Source organism: Triturus cristatus, chromosome 10, assembly GCF_964204655.1.
Source record: "Triturus cristatus chromosome 10, aTriCri1.1, whole genome shotgun sequence".
Taxonomy (NCBI): domain Eukaryota; kingdom Metazoa; phylum Chordata; class Amphibia; order Caudata; family Salamandridae; genus Triturus; species Triturus cristatus.
In genome coordinates, this window is record NC_140593.1 from 1,039,793,907 (window position 1) to 1,039,813,894 (window position 19,988).

Sequence of the window (19,988 nt, forward strand, 5' to 3'; positions counted from 1 at the left end):
ATTGGAGGAGAGGGCTTGGTGTGCACTAGAATCCCTACTTGCCCCCTGGGGATCTGGTACGAAGCACTATATAATCCAAGGCCTGTAGGCACAGATCTTAGCTGCTGTCAAAAGTCTGTATGTGTTTGGAGATGGTAAAGCAGCACATTCATAAAGATGGTTGAGCAATGGGTATGGCTTGGCACCAAGGGCCGTAGCCTGAACCAACCCATCAAACGTTTTAGCATGTAACAAACATACCATAAAAACATGTTCTGTATTTTTTTAAATTTTTTCTTAACATTAATAGTCTCTTAAAGTAGTAGATTAGGAGCTATAGCTATATTGATAGTGATTGACATTTATTGGAAGAGTTCAATTCTAGACATGAAAAGAATACTTCTGTGACCTGACAGTGTTGCCATAAGTCAACCATGAATGATACCAGTTTGTAATCTGCACTGCAGTGCTTTAAGTGGGCCGGGTCCTGCCAGTGCTCAAACCCTCGCAGTTCTTAAAAGCAGGTGATGAGACCGGACCCTTATCGGGCTCTCAGCTTTTGCCCTCACCCTCAGGGTGAAAAAAAAAGTCTCAATTCTGCAGCAGTACCACTGCTCAAAGCCTTTGATGTAACATCAAAGAGACAAGTTTTAGTTCTTACACAGTCTCATAATTTCAGAACTGAAGCATTTTCAATATTATATACAACAAAGCCATAGTTGTTGCTTATTTCTCCAATGCAAATAACAACCAATGACAAAGCCAATAGTCCTGGCTTGTTGTAGGTATAATGTTACTTGTGGTATCATATATCTGGATGCAATGACAGAAACAGCAAAATACAAGTCGAGCAGCACACTATGCTAAACATTGATTTTTAGCTTACGTGTTTTAAAGCCACGCCCCTTAGACAGATTGCACTGTGTAAACAATCAATGTTATTGTTAAATATGAAGAAATATGTTTCTATATTAAACCATGTAGGAGGGATCTTTTGTATAATGCACACCTTGAATTAAATTAATTCATGGTGCGCTCAGATTGGTCGCCCAATGAAAATGAGGGAATGAGGAGTGATTTGCACTAGACCACACGATTTAGTAAAGTGGGGAAGCTGGGATTTAAGCACAGGTTTCCTCCTAACAAATTGCGCAATTCAGCCTAAAACTGGATCTCTCCATCAGTAACCGAGTTGACAACAGATATCAGTGCTTTATGTTTCAGTTTTCTAATGAGCTTGAGTACGCTGTTACCGTGCATGTCACGGGACTCGATTCAGGACGAAGACTCCCGAGTTTTTAAAGCAAAAAATAGCTTCATGTTGGCTGCCTCCCGCCTGAAAATGACTCTGTTCTAATCGAAGTCAATGGAGGAAATACATTCTCCCAATTATTATTTTTAATTTCCCTCTTACCTCTTCTACATGGAAATGTCACACTTAAGCCATCTGAAAACTTGACAGCTATGTAAACTGTTAGCAGATATGCTAACATATATGTTAAACCTCTGCTGAATAAATATTTAAATAGAAAACCTATATTGATTTTTTATTAAGATTCTAGAAACACGTTTTAAAAGGAGTTGAATCTGCACAGGTCCATTTTTTGACGCTTCAACATGGCCGCCGCGATTACTTAAAAGGTAACAAAAAAAATTGTCGGCGTCCTGAAAATATTTCCGGTTGGAGGAGCGCCTTGTCTGGGCAACCTGTACGCATGCGGATTTCCCAGAAGCCTTTTCGCCAGTGACATCTCTCGGACTCCAAGATGGCGGATAAACCAGGTGAGGACTCGGAGGATTTTACCGGGATTCATCTCGCTGTAGACGTGGGTAGAATGGCAGATCTGGGATTAAGGGCCTTCCCTGAAAATCCTGTGTCTTCTCGAGGCCAGGGTGTGCAACCGGGGTAGTAACTACTCCCGGAAAGCCTAGAATGCACGAAAACAGCTTTGCCTTTGGGTCAAGGACTCGCCCTGCTCTCTGCATATGAGGAACCGTGAGCTCAGACTGAGGTCATTACATTTCAGTTCCACCTGACCTGATATAGCTCAATGCACTTTATTCCTTTATACGTGATATTCTAACATGCAATTTAGTTCCGGTATACCTTTTTAAAAAAGATTCGAATTGCTCGCCCTGGTTGTGATAAACATTTCAGCCCTTTATAGATGCAGACACCTTTCAGTAAATTTAATTTCAGGTGAGACGTAAGGTAGCAGGCGCTCTTCGGTTTCAATACATTTCAGATTATTCACTTTGGGCCAAATACAATTTTTTTTAAGCATGTTTAAAGTATGTTGATTGGCTCTTGGAATGTGATATGTTCCTGCAGAAAATGCAGTGTATCCAGCTTTACAACGATCAGGCGGTGTGTAGATTGGGGGTATTTTGAAAACACGATTTGGTTACTCAGACATTACTAGTGCTGGACCTTTACACGCGAGCACAGTGCTCGGACATCTAAAAGCTCCGTTGGTGAACCTCTAGCCTCAATTGAAACATGCAGTACTGCAACATTTGGTGGGTATTTACATTGCTTGCTGATGTACACCACTCGCAAGTATGAGAGCACAACACCCACATGAGTGAAATGCACTTTGCAATGAACTCTGCAACCTGTAGGTCAGTTGTGTAGGTGTGCGTGTGTTATAGAGAATATTGCAACGTTTGATAACCGCAAAAAGGCTTATCATTATACTGCTGTAGCTAAAATTTGTAGGAAATGCCTTCCACTGCCAGTATGATGGGTGATGCTCTTTATGCACCCGATGCATTCATTTGATGCTAGATTCCACTGCCACTAAAGTAGCTCAGAGATCTAATTTGACCACTGCAGAGGTGTTTGTGTTAAAGAGATCATCAGGCTTCATTCTTCCATCACAGTAAGTAGCTCAGAATGTTAGTGTTTCTACTACAAGGTCACCGTTTTCCTGCAGGCAGCTAGTTTCAATACTCGTGTAAGGCAGCATGGGTCAATGGCCTGACTGAAAGGATAACACCCAAAGTTTCAGTCAAACCTGTATTCTAGATGTCACCTGTTCAAGTCTTATTGAATTAGCTTTGTGGTTCATGTTGCATAGTGTTGAGACTCATGCAGTGATTAATTTGAGCCAGTGTTTTACCAGCACTTAGAGGAGTCTGCCGCATGGTGGCGGTGTTTGTTCAATTTAGAAATTAGTAGATGTTCATTAATAAAATATTAATTAAAATCACTAACACTTGCTGCCCAAGCCATTCACATAGTTCTGGGGGCAAGGCATAGCCTGAGTTATCACACTGGTAGAAGTGTGCAGGTCAGTAGTTGTTCGTACTGTCCATGGCAGCATTGGCATGGGCAGTGAGTTGTGTAAGATGCAGTGGCCTCCTGATGAGGTCCCTAGTTGTACAAATTAGGCACTGGACCCATGCAACTCAACCAGTTTGAACAATGTGTTTTCTGTCTGTATTTATTTTTAAAAGTGGATAAATACAGAAAATTGTGCTGCTTTTAAGTGACTTTGCGTGCTGTCTTTCATGAACTATAGCCCAACAGCTGAGCAGATGGACAGCATGGGAAATTAAAAAACAGGATGAAATTTCTTTAAATAATGGCATGTGTCAATATACATTTGTGGTATAATGCTGGTATTTACCAGTGGATGTACTGTTATATAATATATGGCAGCTTAAATAGCTAAAACACGACAGACATCAAAGTATGAGTGCACGTCTATCAGTTAAATATATATGGAAATGTGCAACTTCATTTATAGGCAAAACACAAAATAAATATGGATAAATACAGATGGAAATGTTAAAATAAATACCATAAAACCGGGAGCCCTAGTTATAATATCCTAACATAAGTTTAAACAAAACAGAAATTCACTTTAAAACCAGTTAAAGTGCAATTATGTTAACAAATTATAGCCTAAAAACCACAGAACTTCCTTAGGATTGCAAATGATAATTCACACACAAGACATGGAAATGATACAACTCACACACCAATGGCAAAGTTTATGGCATTACAATGTATGCCAATCAGTAAAATACGTAAATGCCCAGAGTAACAAACAATTATACTTTCATAATATTGAGGGGAATATGATCTGCAATCTCATCTGTAATATTGTTTGACATTTGTAACCTCAATGGTGAATTCGTGAGTTTTGTATTTAGTGTGCGACATGCCATAACTTGAGCGGCCAACATGTTGTTCTCTTGATAGCTCCCTCCGTTTTGAGCATGGCAGACTGCACGAGTTACAGCGTGTTTGTTAGTTGCCATAACTTTTGTATTTCAGTGTTTTTTGGGTTTTTTTGTATTTTGTGTTTTGGTCAGAACCATAACTCAATTTTTAACTGTCGTTTCTTTTCAACAGTGAATTGCATTATGTTTTTTAAAGTTTTCATTTCAACCCCACTAGCCTTTGGCTGTGGGGGGCAGTCGTTGGTGCGGAGCTTGTCCTGCAACCCTACTCGCTCTGGATGGGTATCCCACCCATTTCACAAAACGGCGCTCAGATTTAGTACCTAATATGGCCGCTCACAGGATCACAAGTTCATTTTGACTTGCAAGTCAGGCGTTTTATTCTTTTATCTTTTAAAATCCCTTAGATTTTCACAACTGCGGCTGACCCCCCTTCCCCTCCTTTTCCCCACCCCTCCCTTTGGGTTGTGGTGGTACCCATGGCATTGGGGGGAAAAAAAATTCACTAGTGCAAAATTCAAAGGTCGGAACAGTATGTGAATTTGTGTGGCCCAAAAAAAAACTGAGGCCTTTGTCAGCCAATCGGATTCCTCTGAAAATTTAAGTGATTGACCAGAGTCACGAGTTTTAATCCAGAAGCTAAAACGGTAGAGATCATCAAAATCTTAACCCGCATGGCCTGCTTTGAAAATGTGAAATGTTAATGACTTAAAAATTACTTAACCGATTTAAACCAAAGCAATGAAAGCTTGTTTTTGGGGTAAAGTTCTACTTTCATGCCAAGTTTTGTGTAAATGCCATTCAAGCTGTAGGGGCATTCAACATTTTCTATGGAAGCTAAAATGTGAAAAACAGGTTTAATCTCTTAACATTTTCTCTGCACTTCATGGATCTTCACAAGACTTGGCATGCTCAAGCTTAGTTTACTAAGCTAGAGGAAATCCAAATTTCGTGTAAAACTGTCTACAGAGTGAAAAGTTATAGGCAAATCAAAAATGACCTTTCATTGGAAATTCAATACTATTCTATAACCATCCATCCATTTTCAGAGGACAGAAAGACAAGCAGTACGAACCTAACTGTACCTTTTGGGATTAACCGAAGACAAATTTGAAAATGATTGTCTGAGTTTTGTACTAAAATAGACAGCATGAAAGCAGTGGAATATTACACAGAAGAATCCATTTAATAGTTTACTAAGCATACTTTATAAGTGCAGATGCAGAGTTGCTAAGGTCCAGGGGTCCCAGTTCCAGAGAGAATTGCCCAGTATATATAGCGCTTATTTCTTGAGGAGATCGACTAGAGACAGTGGACCTCTATGGCCTCAGGAAAAAGTACATGTGTAGAGTTATGAGTCAAACTCCTCCTTAGTTAGTTTGAAGTAAGAATAGTCAGAGTACTTTGATAAGTACAGGGTTTTGTTTTATTTGTTAAAACATAGGAAGTTCTTTTTCAAATAGACCAGCATTCAAATTATATCCTTGATTGTTTTTTTTATATTATTATTTCTTTCTTCACACTGAAACATGGCTAACAGCCGACACGTGTTTCACCCAGTGGCTGAAATTGGGCCAGGGCTTTTTCAAGGCTTAGAATTCAAGGTAGTGGCACATCATGTTGGCATTGACGTTTTATATTCAATAGTTCTTCACGATAAGGCAGATCGAATTTTTTTATCTGTTTGGAGAGGTCGTAGTCCCGGGATAATCCCAACACGGTTCTTCCATACTTTATAAGTGCATTTAAGTTACAGATAACTCCCCTTAGAAAGTGCAAAAGCATTCAATACACAGCCACTCGTCTGATCAAGAGATGCTCATAACAAATACAATTATTATGGTTCTATTCAGCAGACTAACTCTATAGCTGCAAATTCTGATTGTTTCATGCATTTCTCATAGATTCTGGTCCTTAACATCTCATACCACTACACTTTTGTCTGTGCAGTGACCCATGACACACTTTCCTTTTTTTGAAGTTGTGAAATGATTCACCTGAACTACCCATGGGTTAAGAGCCAGTCAGTTTTCAATAAAGTTAATGTTCAGATTGCAAAAAAACTAAAATGCTGCTGTTAGGTTTCAGAAAAAAACTTCCCAAGAGACCCCTGTTGAGACCTGCTTTTCTACCAGGATGCAGTATGTCAAAGATGATCACCCTGGCGTGCTGACAGATTAATTATTAGATATTGCCCCCTCCAAGGAGGTGGGTCTGGGTATTCAACTTTAGACCATAAACTCCTAAAGGTCTGAGCTTGCAAAAAGCCGCTCTGTGACTACTACTACCACCCCCCCCCCCCCCCCCCCATCCCCCTCTTTTGGACAAAAGGAAGCACGTCTTAGTTGCTTATTAGGAGCCAGTAATTACTGGGAGTAACAGGCTAGTTGTTTCTCCGCCTCTGCTACCAGTTCACTCTCTTCTTTGGTGAGCATCATCATCACTACCTCTTGCAGAATCGTGTGATTTGCAGAGGGCTGAAAGAACTCTGTGGAAATAAGATCTGGTGCATCCAGAAATGTAAGAGCATTGCAATCTTGGATAATTTGAAGGTTGACTGGATGATGGAATAAGATAGACGTGTTTGATTCTGCTGCCTACCAGTCTCTGCGTAAGATTGGAGGGTGAACTTAAGGGGTTTGTTAGCGGTGCCTGGTGAAGGTGAAAAGGAGTTATGCTGCAATTGTTGAACTCATTCTACAGAATCTCCTGTACCTCTGCCACCAAGAAAAGTCTGCATGAGTTAGTTTCTGCAGAGGGTCAGAGGATTATCATCTGTAGTACATAAGAGCCCTTGAGTATCCTCTGAACCTCCAGTATTGTTGCTGTAGCTGGTGTGCAGTGGAAAGTAGCCCCAGTGACAAGGCTGCAACTCTGAGTCAGGGGAACCTGTTATGGCAACAGAATGTGAAAATGGCATCAGAAACCACTTACTTGCCTAAAGCTTTGATTCTGGTTGACTCGGGACAGTGGAGAAATAGGGAGATGTTTGGTGCCAGAGGAGTACTTTCCCGGCAGATGTTTGACTGTACATCTCTGTGGAGCAAGAAGGTGCACCAGAGGGAACTGGGATGAATGTAAATAGCCTTCTACTAGGCTTCAAGCTGCTGCAAAATAAACTGGGACCAGGAGTACTCGAGGCACGTTGATTCCAATTTCAGTATGAGATCTAAGTTTTTTCAACAAGGTCAGATTCAGGAGCAGCGATCTTCCCCTGGAACAGGAGTGCCTAGAGGTCCAGGAGCTTCAGACACACTTATCACGTGTTTTCTTCAGCTTGTCTGTGTGCTTTTCTGTTGACTTCTCCTTGACCGACCTGATGAGGGTTAGCTCTACAGAGACTGGTCACACTTTTTATGTTCTGCGATGTATAGTTTGACATCTGTGTTCCTTCATGTGCATCAGGGACACTTGTTACATGGCTTAGCGTCCTGCTTGTTCCAAAGGCACAATAAGCAGATGTCAGGTGGGTCCATCACTGACCTAATCTGACACACATGGCATGAAACCTGTTATGTTTAACAGCATGCAAAGATGGTGCTCCCTAAATGTAAGAATTTGAGAATTCAGTGGTAACCGAAATCTGTAGGAGTAGAACTTCAGATACAGGCCTTTGGCACAGAAAAAGAGGACCTGGCATCAATGTGCAGGGGCAGAGTCTGAATGTAGCTCCATCTCAATGTGTCCTGAGGTGGGACAGAGTCTCAACTGGGTTGGATGGTGCTATCTTTCACCATGCAGGAGCTATTGCAAGTGTTTCTCTGGATCCACACTGGCACGTGGCGAGATTGACAAGGCAAAGACTGTGTGGTTAGAGAGAACTTCATCAGACTTCCTACCTGGAGTACACAGAGCAAAGGAAGACCTGCGTCCTTTCGGAAAAGGTTAAGCTAAAATCAGAAACATGACCTTCCTGTGTCGGTGGTTAGGTAGTAGAGCTTACTGCATTGTTTGCAATGTAAAGATACTATTTCCCATTACTGTTTTACTGCAATTTGTTTTTATTTAATTTTAGGGATCTTACCTTCATTTTGATTTGGGTATGATGTGTTCTACCTTTGCCGTATAATGACCCAGTACATGTAGGATGCCCTTCCCAAACAAGCGCTGTATAATTGCCCAACCCTCGAGTTTTCAGTAAAATTTATATTTGCCTCTTGGCATTACTGTGTAACAGCTGTGACTTAGAATTAAGTCTCCCTGTTATCTGTTTTTACTGATTTTTACAGATCAATACAGACCGAAACCATTTATTTTCCTCTCTGTATTTATATGTAAATTTGGATAAAAACGGAAATTAGGGGCCCATTATGATGGTGGGAGGACATCAGTCCTCCTGCCATCATAACGGTTTTGGGACCGCCTCCCAGACGTGCGGCGGTCCCGCCAGCCCAATTAGGATTGGCGGGCGCATCCTGGCCATTTAACATTTGCAGACGGTGCTGCTGGCTGCAGCACCGTTCGCAATGTTAAAAGGCCACAATGTCAATTTCCATGCACAACTTGGCAGGCACCGCACCCCGAAGCCAGCCTCCGCCAGCATTGTGATCGGGTGGGCGGTGCCTACCATATCCCCAGTCTGAACCGCTCCTCCTGGCAATCGCAAAGATTGCCTGTGGCGGAAGCGTTGTAGGCACTTGTGGAACAATTTCCCCCCGCCATCCTAATGTGGCGGGTGGAAATGGGAGCCAGATGGCAAAGGGAGCGCCACCGCTGGCCCGGCAGTGGCGGTCCCTCCGCCATCCTAATGAGCCCCGTAGTCTCTTTTTTTTTCTCTCAGCAGTTATTCTAAATACTGTCAGTCGTGACTGTCAGGCCAATAGCTGTGAAGATTGATGAGTAAGCGGTTCAGAAATTATTGTTATGAGGCTTTAACTCTAGTAGATATGCAAAAACTTGATACTAAAATGTTCATATTTTCACATGTGCATTGATTTATAATCTGTGGGACTTCATATTATTGAAATCTGTCATACATTCACATAAGTTTACATTTATTGGTTGAATAAATATGGAAATGTACTATGTTTGCTTCATTTGTCTCACAAAACCCAAAATAAAAATGGATAAATACAGATAAAATTAGCAAAAAAAGAAATATGGATAAATACAGACGGAAATGTCAGGAAAATAAATACCATGAAACCAGGAGCCCAACTTATAATTAGGGCTCTCGGTTTTATGGTATTTATTTTTTGGCCGTTTCCGTCTGTATTTATTCATATTTATTTTTTGGGCATTTTATCTGTATTTATCCACATTTATTTTTGCGACAAGCAAAAGACAGCTAGTATTTTTCCACATTTATTTAAATTGACACAGGAAGGGGGCTGTAGGACCTAAATACCGGTTGTGACAGAGCGAGCCCCATGCTAAACGTTCGCTCTAACGTGGCTTTAAGTCGGCCCAATTGTTTTTACTGGAAGCGGAGTGGACTAACCCATATCTGCCAAGGTTTCGGATTGACATGTGTGATATTTTCATAATTTCAGTGAAATTATGAGACATTTTTACGACTGAGTGGCTTTGTTACGAGCAAAATCAAGCAGGCACACTTACTAATCCAACTCAACAATGGTGCTGAGTTAAACCGTCCTCAGAAGGATGAAAGAAACAGCCAGCCCTGCTGAAACCTCAACCTAAACCTTATCTGCAGTCAATTATGTGAAATTTGTAGCACACAGATGAATAGTGCCTCAGGGCAGCCTTTGAGGTTACACATTGTGGGAGCTGCAGACGTCAGCGCATGGCCATGTGCCAAGAGGCCACTCGGTGTGGCGCTGCACTGGTCTGTCCGCACTCACTCTCCTGAAGAGCTGTCGCATGTGCAGTCTCACTGCCTCGGGTATGCAGCGAGTCCGCCCTGCACACCCCACTTCCAAAATACATATCTTCCGGTCGGATTAAAGTAATACTCCCAAAACACAAACATGCCTGAGTACGGACTCAAATGGTTGGCGATAACTTAAATTCCATACAGTGAAGTTCAAGCTATTGAATATGAACGTATGAAAGTTTGTGGCCATCGCACAATATTACCTCTGAATGAAGATTTTCTCTAAATAAATGTATGCCGCCAAATCTAGTAATTTCTGCTATGGTTCAGCCCTCTGTTGGTCGTGTACAATAGAGCTTCAGGAGCACTTTCAGCCAAAAAGGCATGGGAGCCTCAGCGGGGGCAGCCCGCAGCAATTCACCCCTGGCCCAGACTGGGTGACGCTGCTCTCCCGAGGGCTCCGCTGGAGCTCTCACTCGCCCACAAGTTCTGGGGTGGTGTGAAGAATTACTGCCCATTCTCCCTACTCCCCCGCGGTAGAAGGGAGGGCTCCATTGCTGCCCTTAACTGGGGGTGGGGGAGGGTATCCCGAAATTAAGGTGCTTTTCCCATGATAACATGCTCACTGCGTCCCTTACCCAACTGGTGTGCGATGGGGGTTCACCCCAAATGAAGGTGCATTTCACGTGACAACAGACTCACTGCAGCCCTTACCAGCCTGGGGAGGTGGGTGAGTGGTGTGTTGGGTGGGGGAGGGGTTTCAGGCGTTCGACTGGGGTTCACTCTGAAATCAAGGTGAATTTCCAGTGACAGTAGACACTTTTGGACCCAACACCGGAGCTTCTGTTCAAAGTCCATGTGCGTTTAACATGAAAACAGACGATTTGCGCCATGTACTGAAAGATTTTGCTCCGAAATCGGTTACATTTCCTGCGATAAATACACCTCCTTTCCGCAGCGGCCTTCCAAGAGTTTCACCCCAAAATGAAAAATCATTGGACGTGATAAATGGACTCGCTGCCGAGGGATGTCACCCCGTTAGGTTGCACTTCTCATGATATTCAAACAATAGGAATTTGTGCCGCCTCCATTTCATAGTAATTCATTGATGAATGTGTCTTTAAAAGTGCATGTAAATTTTGTATAGCCATATGGTGACATTTAGCCACATGCCGATAAACCTCTCAAAGTGTGATTGATTCCAGTCACAGGTCTTTAAAAAGACCATTCACTAGTTAACGAGGCTTTATTGTTTTGTTCACCCCTTCTTACCAGACTGTGGGCAGTGTCTACAGGGAACCCCCTGTGCTCAGTGGCTTAAACACCGATACGTAAAGAGCTGAATTTTACACGGGACAGCAGAATTGTTTATTTTGAATGTCGGTAGCAAAATACCTGAGGGCAGCGCGGCAAAATTTGCTAGTATTTTGCTGTTTCTAAATATAAATATAGACCAAGGAAATCTAGATTTCTGTCTGTATTTATATGTAAAAAACGGAAAACGGGGAGCCCTACTTATAATGTACCCACCATTTACAAAATATTTTTAAATGTAGCTCTTGCCATGAAAGCATATTTGTTCTGGCCTAATGATTATCTTAGTTAGATTAGGAGCTGTATTGTATCGTTCAGGTTTTATTTTCATATGCTGCTTTGAATTTAAAAAAAATCTTAATGTGACGTTTTTATCAGTGCCACTTCCAGAGCGAAGACTGATGGATGTTAAGTTGGGACAACTTCCTTCCTGGCTGGCAACAAGGGATTTCACTCCAAATGGAATCTTGGGAGCTTTCCGTAGGGGTAAGTTTTGTGAAGAGTAGTGTCCTATAATTTACATTTTCATTATTTGGTGTATCTCCTTACTATCGCCTAAAACCTAGGAATGTATTGAGGAACATTCTACAAATTACATTAAATGGGATGTCAAAGAAAATTCACCAACCAGGAAACCCATGTTGATTTACCCTTTTTTGCAGTTCAAGTACTGGCAAGCAGTAAGGTAACAGCACCACTGTTATTAATTCATTTAATTAAAGCTTTTCTTCTTGTACCTTCCAATGATCATTTACCTTGTTATGGGATGATTTTTAATACTTTCTGAAGGAAATCCCCCTCTTCGGTGTGGATCCCCCTTCAGATTTGTCACCTTTTTCTGGACCTTATTTTTGTGGGACTTAAAAGTATGTGCAATAACATGTGCATGTTCCCCATTTAAGCATATCACATTTGGCTCAAATGTGATTGACACAATTAACTTTCCTATAAGGCAATAGTAAATAGTTAAGAAATTACACCCATGGCATGGATAATTGCATGCCACCTGTGGACTGTAGTACCTTTTGCGCCATCCACTACAGTGGCAGTGAAAACATGGCTTACCTTGTGTAGCGTGACAGCAGCAACTGGAACCCCTTTGCACAGACCTCTCAAAATCACTCTGATTTAAACATTAAGTAAGTCATCCCAAGCACATTTTGCACCCCAGATCGAACAGGTGTAACATTAAAAATGGCATGTTCCCCCAGTGACAGCGTTGATGACGATGTAGCCCTGGTCAGGCTTTAACTGGCACATAGGAAAAGTCAAACTATAAATTATACACATTAATTTTTAACCTTTGACACATACCCACTACAGACTCCAATCAAAGACGTATTTTTATATTTGATCAAAATACAATCTAGTGGAAAATAATGGTAAAGTCAGATTTTTATCCGGTGTAATGAAAATGTAACTTTGAGAAAGTTACCTTTTTATCTTGCCTGAAGCTGCCAAAGGTGAATTTGGATTTGCTCTCTAGCAACTACCCAGCCTGTACTTGGCTTGAACAAGACGTGAAAACTGCTCCCTGAGTAAAAACATGGCCAGAGTCTTAGGAGTGGTTTTCTTCTCCTTGCATGAAAACCAGTTAAGGTGGACCAGCAACGACATGCTGGCACTAAACTCAGTGGGAGGGCAGTTACTCCCAGAACCAGTTTTGGGTGACCAGGGAGACTGGGACTGCTCAGTACCCTGAGCACAAAGGCTCTGCACAAGGGGAGAAGGGGTTCTCCATCTTGGATTTTGAAAGGGAGGAACACTGTGGGATTGTTTGCAGTAGGGGAAAGAGGAACTGCTGAAAATGTGGGTGGAGTTGCCCCGGGAACTTGATCCATGCTACAGCTACCAGGGCATTGAACTCAAAATAATGTAGTGACTTTGATGGTTCACCCTAACTTGGAGCATTATTATTCCTTGAGGTGGGTATTCACTCACCTCCAGTACGACTCCATTTTCATTAACTCTTTTCATGCGCTTACATGGGTGAGATAAACATACCAGAGCTATTGTAGTTTTTTCATAAAACAAAAAAATTAGCAAGAACTCAAACACCCTACTTACTGCAGTAGGTATGCGTGTGCATGTGTAAATCGTGTAGGATTTATGTATTCAATTGGAGCATCTATGCAGTGTAAAGCTAGCTTTTGGGAAAAGGGGAACATTGTGATGATCGGCAAGTCTGTGCAACAGGCATGGTTGTACAAGCATTTGGACACGGTTAGAAAGCCTTGTCATGTAAACTGCTTTGAAGAAGCATGTAAAGGGTGCGGTAATAAGAGATTTCATCATGGTTATGAAGAAAGTTGTGAAGTTAGTTAGAAAATCGTTCCTGGAGCTCTGAAAGGAGGAGGCGCAGGTCTTGAGTGAAGCTGGTGGCTATTTCATAACAGCAGATTTTGAAGAGGCCTGTTTGCAAGTGCATTCTTTGTGAGATTTTTAAATTTCAGGTGTGTTCATCAAAACTGTCTGATGTTGCAGCCTAAGATTCTGAGTTTATTTGCAAGGTAGTCTTTGAGTGGCTAGTGTTAACCTAAAAAGCAGTATTTTAAGAGGAATATGCCCTGAATCTAGGTGCACTGTGGTTGGTGATCAAGCGAGCTGCTGTGTGAAGGGCAAAAGTATATGAAAACAACATTCTCTTTAGATGTTCCATTATAAATGCATTGCATTTACTGATCTGAGCGAAAATGAGGCCCTCTATTTTACTGCAGAAGTTATTTTGTGGAAGAACCAGTTTGATTTTGCTTAAAAGTCTAGTGGAAATAGACTGAGATTTTCTTCACATGATCTTGGAAGAAATGGTGTCAGCCAATATGTAGAAGTTGAGAAGCACGAGAAGCGTGTGCCACTATTAATTATGATAAAGTCAGTTTTGGTTAGGTACGTTCTAGGTAAATGACAGGCATCCATGTTCAGGGCTGTCCAGGCATTTTTTATTTTTACAGTTTTGTATAGCGCGAACAAGACCCTTACAGGTATCAGAGCGCCTTACAGTACAGAGATAACAACATATAGATATCGTGAAATAGGTGAGGAAAGTAAAGATTAGTAGTATACACTCGTATCACGTATTTACAAGGGAGTATCAACGAATCATGTGAATTTGGCTAGAAGAATAGATTTCACTTCTTTTTTAAAAAAAGCTGCCGATGGGTTAAGTCTCGTTTCTTGGGGCAAGGCATTCCAAATCCTGGGCGCCTAAACTTTGAGGGAAAGTTGTGTGTTCTTGTGTTATCAGTGAAGAAAAGTGTCCCAGTTATAACTTAATACTCCCCAAGAAATTGTGTGTGGATTAAGTAGTGTTAGAGCAAGTGAAGGTCTCTGGGATACTGCCCAAGATGTATTGGGGAGTGGGATGAGTTCATTTGAATAAATAGTTTTCTGTAAGGGAGACACGTGTGGCCATTTTGTGAGGTGACTTCTATGATGATATGCAAAATTTGATGTTGTCAATTGAGATAAAATACACTTGTGCAACCGTACTAACCACAAAGAAACGATTCATGAACACATAACAGAATATATTTGGAAAAAATACCAACTCCAGGTATGGCTGATAATTGGATATGACCTTGCCATAAACCAGAACACACTTGCACTAGAACACATTATACTGGATACTTCACATAAATACCAAAAATTGGCAATATCCATTCTCCCATCACTTACCTCTGTGAGATGCCACATACTAACACATCGCTGAGCATATCCGGAAATCCAACAGAACATGCATATGCCATATATTAAGCCATTATAATGTTTAATAACACTTGCCCCATGGAATATATACACACACATATGCATCCACTGTGGAATGAGCTTAACTGGTGACATATATGTATTTGCATAATGCAGTAACACCCTGATAAAGGAGACAAAACCAGTTATTCAGAAAATTGAATAATTACGCAAACGTAAGTCATCATATTAGTGGGAATCTGACTGGGCTCAGATTGTAACTTTGGAACGGGTAGCAAAGTCACCAGACCGCTGGGAGTGCTAAAAAGCTCTTACGAATGGCAGAAAGAGTTATACAAATGTCAGTAACTTAACCCATCTTGAAGGATTAGGAAGCAAGGATTATCATTGTTGGTAATCGTAGGTGCTTTGTGGATTTCCTGCATTGTAGGTGACAGTTGCGTGATGGGTTTGAAACAAGTTGTTTAGGTCTAATTTCCCGTGCTGCGTTTTGGCAATGGCTCAAAGGTTTTCCAGAACCAAGTGAATTGGGTGATGGTGAAGTAGTGTTAGATTTAATCTGGCTCACGATTGTTATTTTAATTTTTTTGGTGGAAGGGTTTGGCTTGTTTTCACAAGGACAAAAGGATGCCAGTGTAGCATGAGAACTTGACACTGTCAAGGAGAGCGCCAAGTTATTTAGGTGGAAGAGTGTAATGATTTAAATGGGGAAGATGTTGTCGTGAGCAAATGCCTTTAGGTAGTTTATGATAATGGGGAACTTTTAATTTTTAAGTGGTAAAACAAGCCAATTAAACCAAATGTATCTTTTGTTTTGGATAGTGTTCAGGGCGTATGCCATACTGATCTTAATTATTTTCCTATGGAAGATTTTAAGCAACGTTTTGTTGGTTTGAGTTTTAAATTAGTAAATGTATGTGGAAATGGATGAGATAAATAATGTCTGCCGGTGGTAGGCTGGGCCACATTACGGGATTGTAAGGGGAAAAATGCCTACATATGTTGCAGCCTCTGGGATTTCGGCAGTAGTGGTACATCCTGCCCACTATACTATATAGTAGCAATCTCACACCATTATCCCTCATTGAATACCAGTCAAACACCACCAAAAGCACACTCACAAACTAGCAGAATTTCCATTAGGTCTAGCTGATAACTCAATATGCCTCTTCATTGATTGGTGAGTGTGTGTGATATTATGGATTGGTGAGGATGTGAATGCAAGAATTATTCAGTGGGTGGACGAATAGATGCATGAGTGCATGAACGATATATGATTAAGTGCATGGACTGATGGATGAGTGATTACATGGGTGGAAGCCAAGAACTGTTATAAGCCATACCTCTTGGTGAAGTCTTAAGAACACTTTCCCATGTAATGTTATGACAAGTGCTTGTTTGGTATTTTCCTCGCAGGGCTCCCAGGTTTGCAAAGATATGCGAAGGAAATGGCATGAGAGGATGTAAAAATACAATAAAATACGAATGTGTTGTCAGTGTTCAAGAGTATAAAATGTGAATGAAGGTGACCATTCATTAAAATAAATACCGTACAAATTTAGTCTTGGGGGGAGGGTGGGGGGGAATGAATAGGTGATTAGTGTTTTGTTCTACTTTATTACCTAGAATAATTGCAAATGTGTACAACAGAATAAAAGTGAGATGGGACTCTCTTTACCTTGACAATGATATGTACCAATGGAGAAATAATAGTTTAGAAATAAGAGGTTTGGGCACAGTGAAGAAGAATGACTAATCAAGCCACTGTTTTTAGGTCTCGTCTGACCCAGCGCATGCGCTGGTCTGGCGAGACTTATTGAGAGGGCTCCAAAAAGTGCTACCAGGCCAGCCTAGAGCTACAGTGCATGTGCGCGGGCGCGCGCACCACTTTTACAGCGATTACTTTCACTTTAGCGGCCGCACAGCCACTTTGATGTTTGATCGCGATCACTTAAACTTTTGCGGCCGCGCGGCCCCTTGGCATTGCCAATAGGTCTCGCATTTGGGACCTTATAAGTGTTTAGTTATGCAACTGTTGCATGGCTAAACACTTATAAGGTCCCAGAGGCGAGACCTATTGGCTATGCCAATGCTTGTTTGTATTTCCTGTTAATCTACCTCAACCATCCTTCACACTGTAGGGATGTCTTTCAAGTTCCTGAGAACGTAGATCACCACATTTTAGTTTTTTTTTATAGCCTCCCTGTTTTGTTAATGGGCTAACATGGTGATATGTGTACAGCTGACACTATTTGTGTATCTGAATCATTGAGTACCTACTTGTAAATACAAACAAAATTTGATTAAACACATTTCTATATGCTTTTCGGTTCTTACTGTGTAGGTTGCTTGCCTGATTAAAAAAAAAAATGCATTGTGATCAAATTGAAAGCAAATTAAGATTATCACCTGTAGAAGCATTGATTAGCAGCAATAAATGTGACCTTAAATCTGTTATGTGATTTATGAGCTGCCTATGATGATTATAACAGGTAGAAACTTGCTTATTTGTTGACTTTAACGACTCCTTACTGTCCCCATTTCTCTCACATAGGTCATGACCGGTATTTCAATAAGTACATCAACGTGAAGAAAGGGGGAATTGGTGGTATTGCTATGTTGCTTGCTGGTTACGTTGTGATTAGCTACATATGGGAATATGACCATATTAGTAAGTAAAGTCTAATAGGAAATGAGTATTATTTTGATGTAAATGTTGACATTTTTGTAACCATCCTGCGTACTATAAACCACGCTTTGTGATATACTGCACTCTTCCTCTTCCAAAAGCGTATGGTCTAATTCACAAACTTTTTTTGTACACTTTAGTTCCGTATGTAGGTGCAAAAAAGTACTCTGTGCTCAATGCCCTGCTGAAAACCTGGCTCTGCAGATATTTTTATACTGTTAAAACCCTTTAAATATTTTGTAAACTTTTCCTTACCCTTGAGGCATATGTAAAGCTAGTGCAATTTTCTATGAGCTGGTGTGTTGCAAGAATGGAACAGGAAGGGACCATTTTCTCGTTACTGGGAGAAATAGGTATACAGGCTTTTCCATAGGAAATATTTTCCATATGGAGATGAAAATCTGCAAATAGTCTAATTGCCAAACTTACCAAAGTAGTTTTTATTCCCTGTTGAAAGCCCTCAGAAGTAAGCCCACTTGTGAAGTATTGATGAAATAACTTTCATAGATTTCCCTTGAGACTCATGGGAGCTCTGTGAATCCCCAAAAAGTGCAAATCTGTCAAATGTATAGGTGTAGATTTGTTTTGGTTTCTTCACAGTTTATGCATTGGGCTCAAACATGTATTTCCTGATTGAGTGGAAATTGTGGCCAAGAAGTGACAGATGTCATTTGGTGCTTTGGTAGAGCTGGCGATCTTCACATATTTCCCTCTAGTCCTCTCCCAGCCTCGCTCCTTATCCAAATACACTCTGTGTCAGTACCACTTTTGGCACCTTGTGTTGATATAATCTATGAGGGGCAGACTAGAAGCCCAACTGTGTAACAACTATGGTCCCTTGCCCATGAGCATCTTTCAGAAAGTTAGTCTGCAAAGCAAGACGAGAAGAATTAGAATCTCAAAGCCCCGTTTTGACCTTATTTATGGACAATTTCTTATCAATAGAAATGAAGTCCTGTGCACACGTGTGAAAAATTACGTTCTGGGTGTGCCCATCAAAAATCAAATAGAAATCTGAGATCTCCTGTTATGAAATCACGAGGGTCGACATCGGGTGTATCATAAGCAAAACTTCTTTATGTGTGTGAGTTCAGACCAATACAACATGAATACAAATCAGCCGACACGTGTTTCGTCACAACGTGTAATGATTGTGACTCATCAGGGCTGGGAAGGACAAAAGAACAAAGGAGATAAGAAAATGAAAATGCAACCAAGGTAAAACATTTTGGGCCACTGAGTGAACAAAGTTTAAAGAAATGGAAGAAAAAGACCACCTGTATGCCCTTTTTTGACAATTTGTAGTGTTTGTAACCATACAGAGTTTCAATCTCTTTCCTTATTTCCCTCTACACTCGGTATTATAGATTAATACATTGATTTATTTGATATATTCTTGTGACTAGTGCTCCCTTTACGCTTCATCTATAATAAACAATTTTCATTATATTTTAGTATATAGTTTTAGGTAAGATCAAATTCTAAAGCTTATTTAGGGACATTTCGGATTTTGAATGGTCTTGATAAAGTAATGCATGTTAATGAAACTTTAATGTTTTTATGATAGTTCAAGGATGTACAAGTTTTTTTAGATGCCTGCAGTGCATCAAATCTGTGCTTCCTTCTCAACTGACTTTCTTATACTTTACTCCTAGATGCTCCTGTTGACTTTACAATCCTAGTCCAGTCGTATTGTATAACGCAATATGTATAGTTTTTGCAAATTTGATATATTTTTAATTGTAGTTTTACAACCTAAACAACATCTGCCTTAAGTGAAATTAAGGCAGTTTTCTGTTTAATTTGCTCCATTAAGCTCAGATTTAATATACGCTGAAACATTTCTGAAGTAAATCATTCCCACACAGCATGTTGACCAATAGTTGGTTTTGTGAAGAAACATAATATTTAATTCTGACTTCAATTTTTTTTCTTTTCTTTTAGAGCATGACCGCTGGAGAAAATACCACTGAGGTACTTTGTTGGCGGAGTAGGAGACACCAAAACATCAATATTTAATTTGTCTTTTCTCTACATTCTCAGCTGTCTTAATGTGGGACAGGTTGTGACCAACTAATAAATCTTCTGTGCTTGGAAATGAAAGGGTGTTGTATTTATTTTGTTTTTGAATTGTTTAACTGGTCTTAGTCATTAAAATAGTTCTTAATTCTCAGAGGAAAAGAACACCTAAACGGCTGTAACATCCGCTACCACTAATAAGAAGGGGAAATGAGTCTCTAAAGAAGAAGATCAGGACTCTTCCAAAGTATTGTCCTGTAGGGATTTCAATCGCTACCCAACTGGAACCCCTCTTTTGCCATCAAGCTTATTTTA

General features: G+C 40.6%; 1 protein-coding gene across 1 annotated transcript; it reads left to right on the forward strand.

The window, feature by feature from the left end:
• The first annotated feature begins 1,607 nt into the window (after positions 1-1,607).
• On the forward strand, positions 1,608-19,757 carry ATP5MF (ATP synthase membrane subunit f). Its single transcript, XM_085629120.1, has 4 exons — positions 1,608-1,761; positions 11,639-11,746; positions 17,520-17,636; positions 19,599-19,757. Exons 1-4 carry the CDS (start codon positions 1,746-1,748, stop codon positions 19,625-19,627), a joined length of 270 nt encoding a protein of 89 aa, XP_085485246.1. The 5' UTR covers positions 1,608-1,745; the 3' UTR covers positions 19,628-19,757.
• Positions 19,758-19,988: the final 231 nt, after the last annotated feature.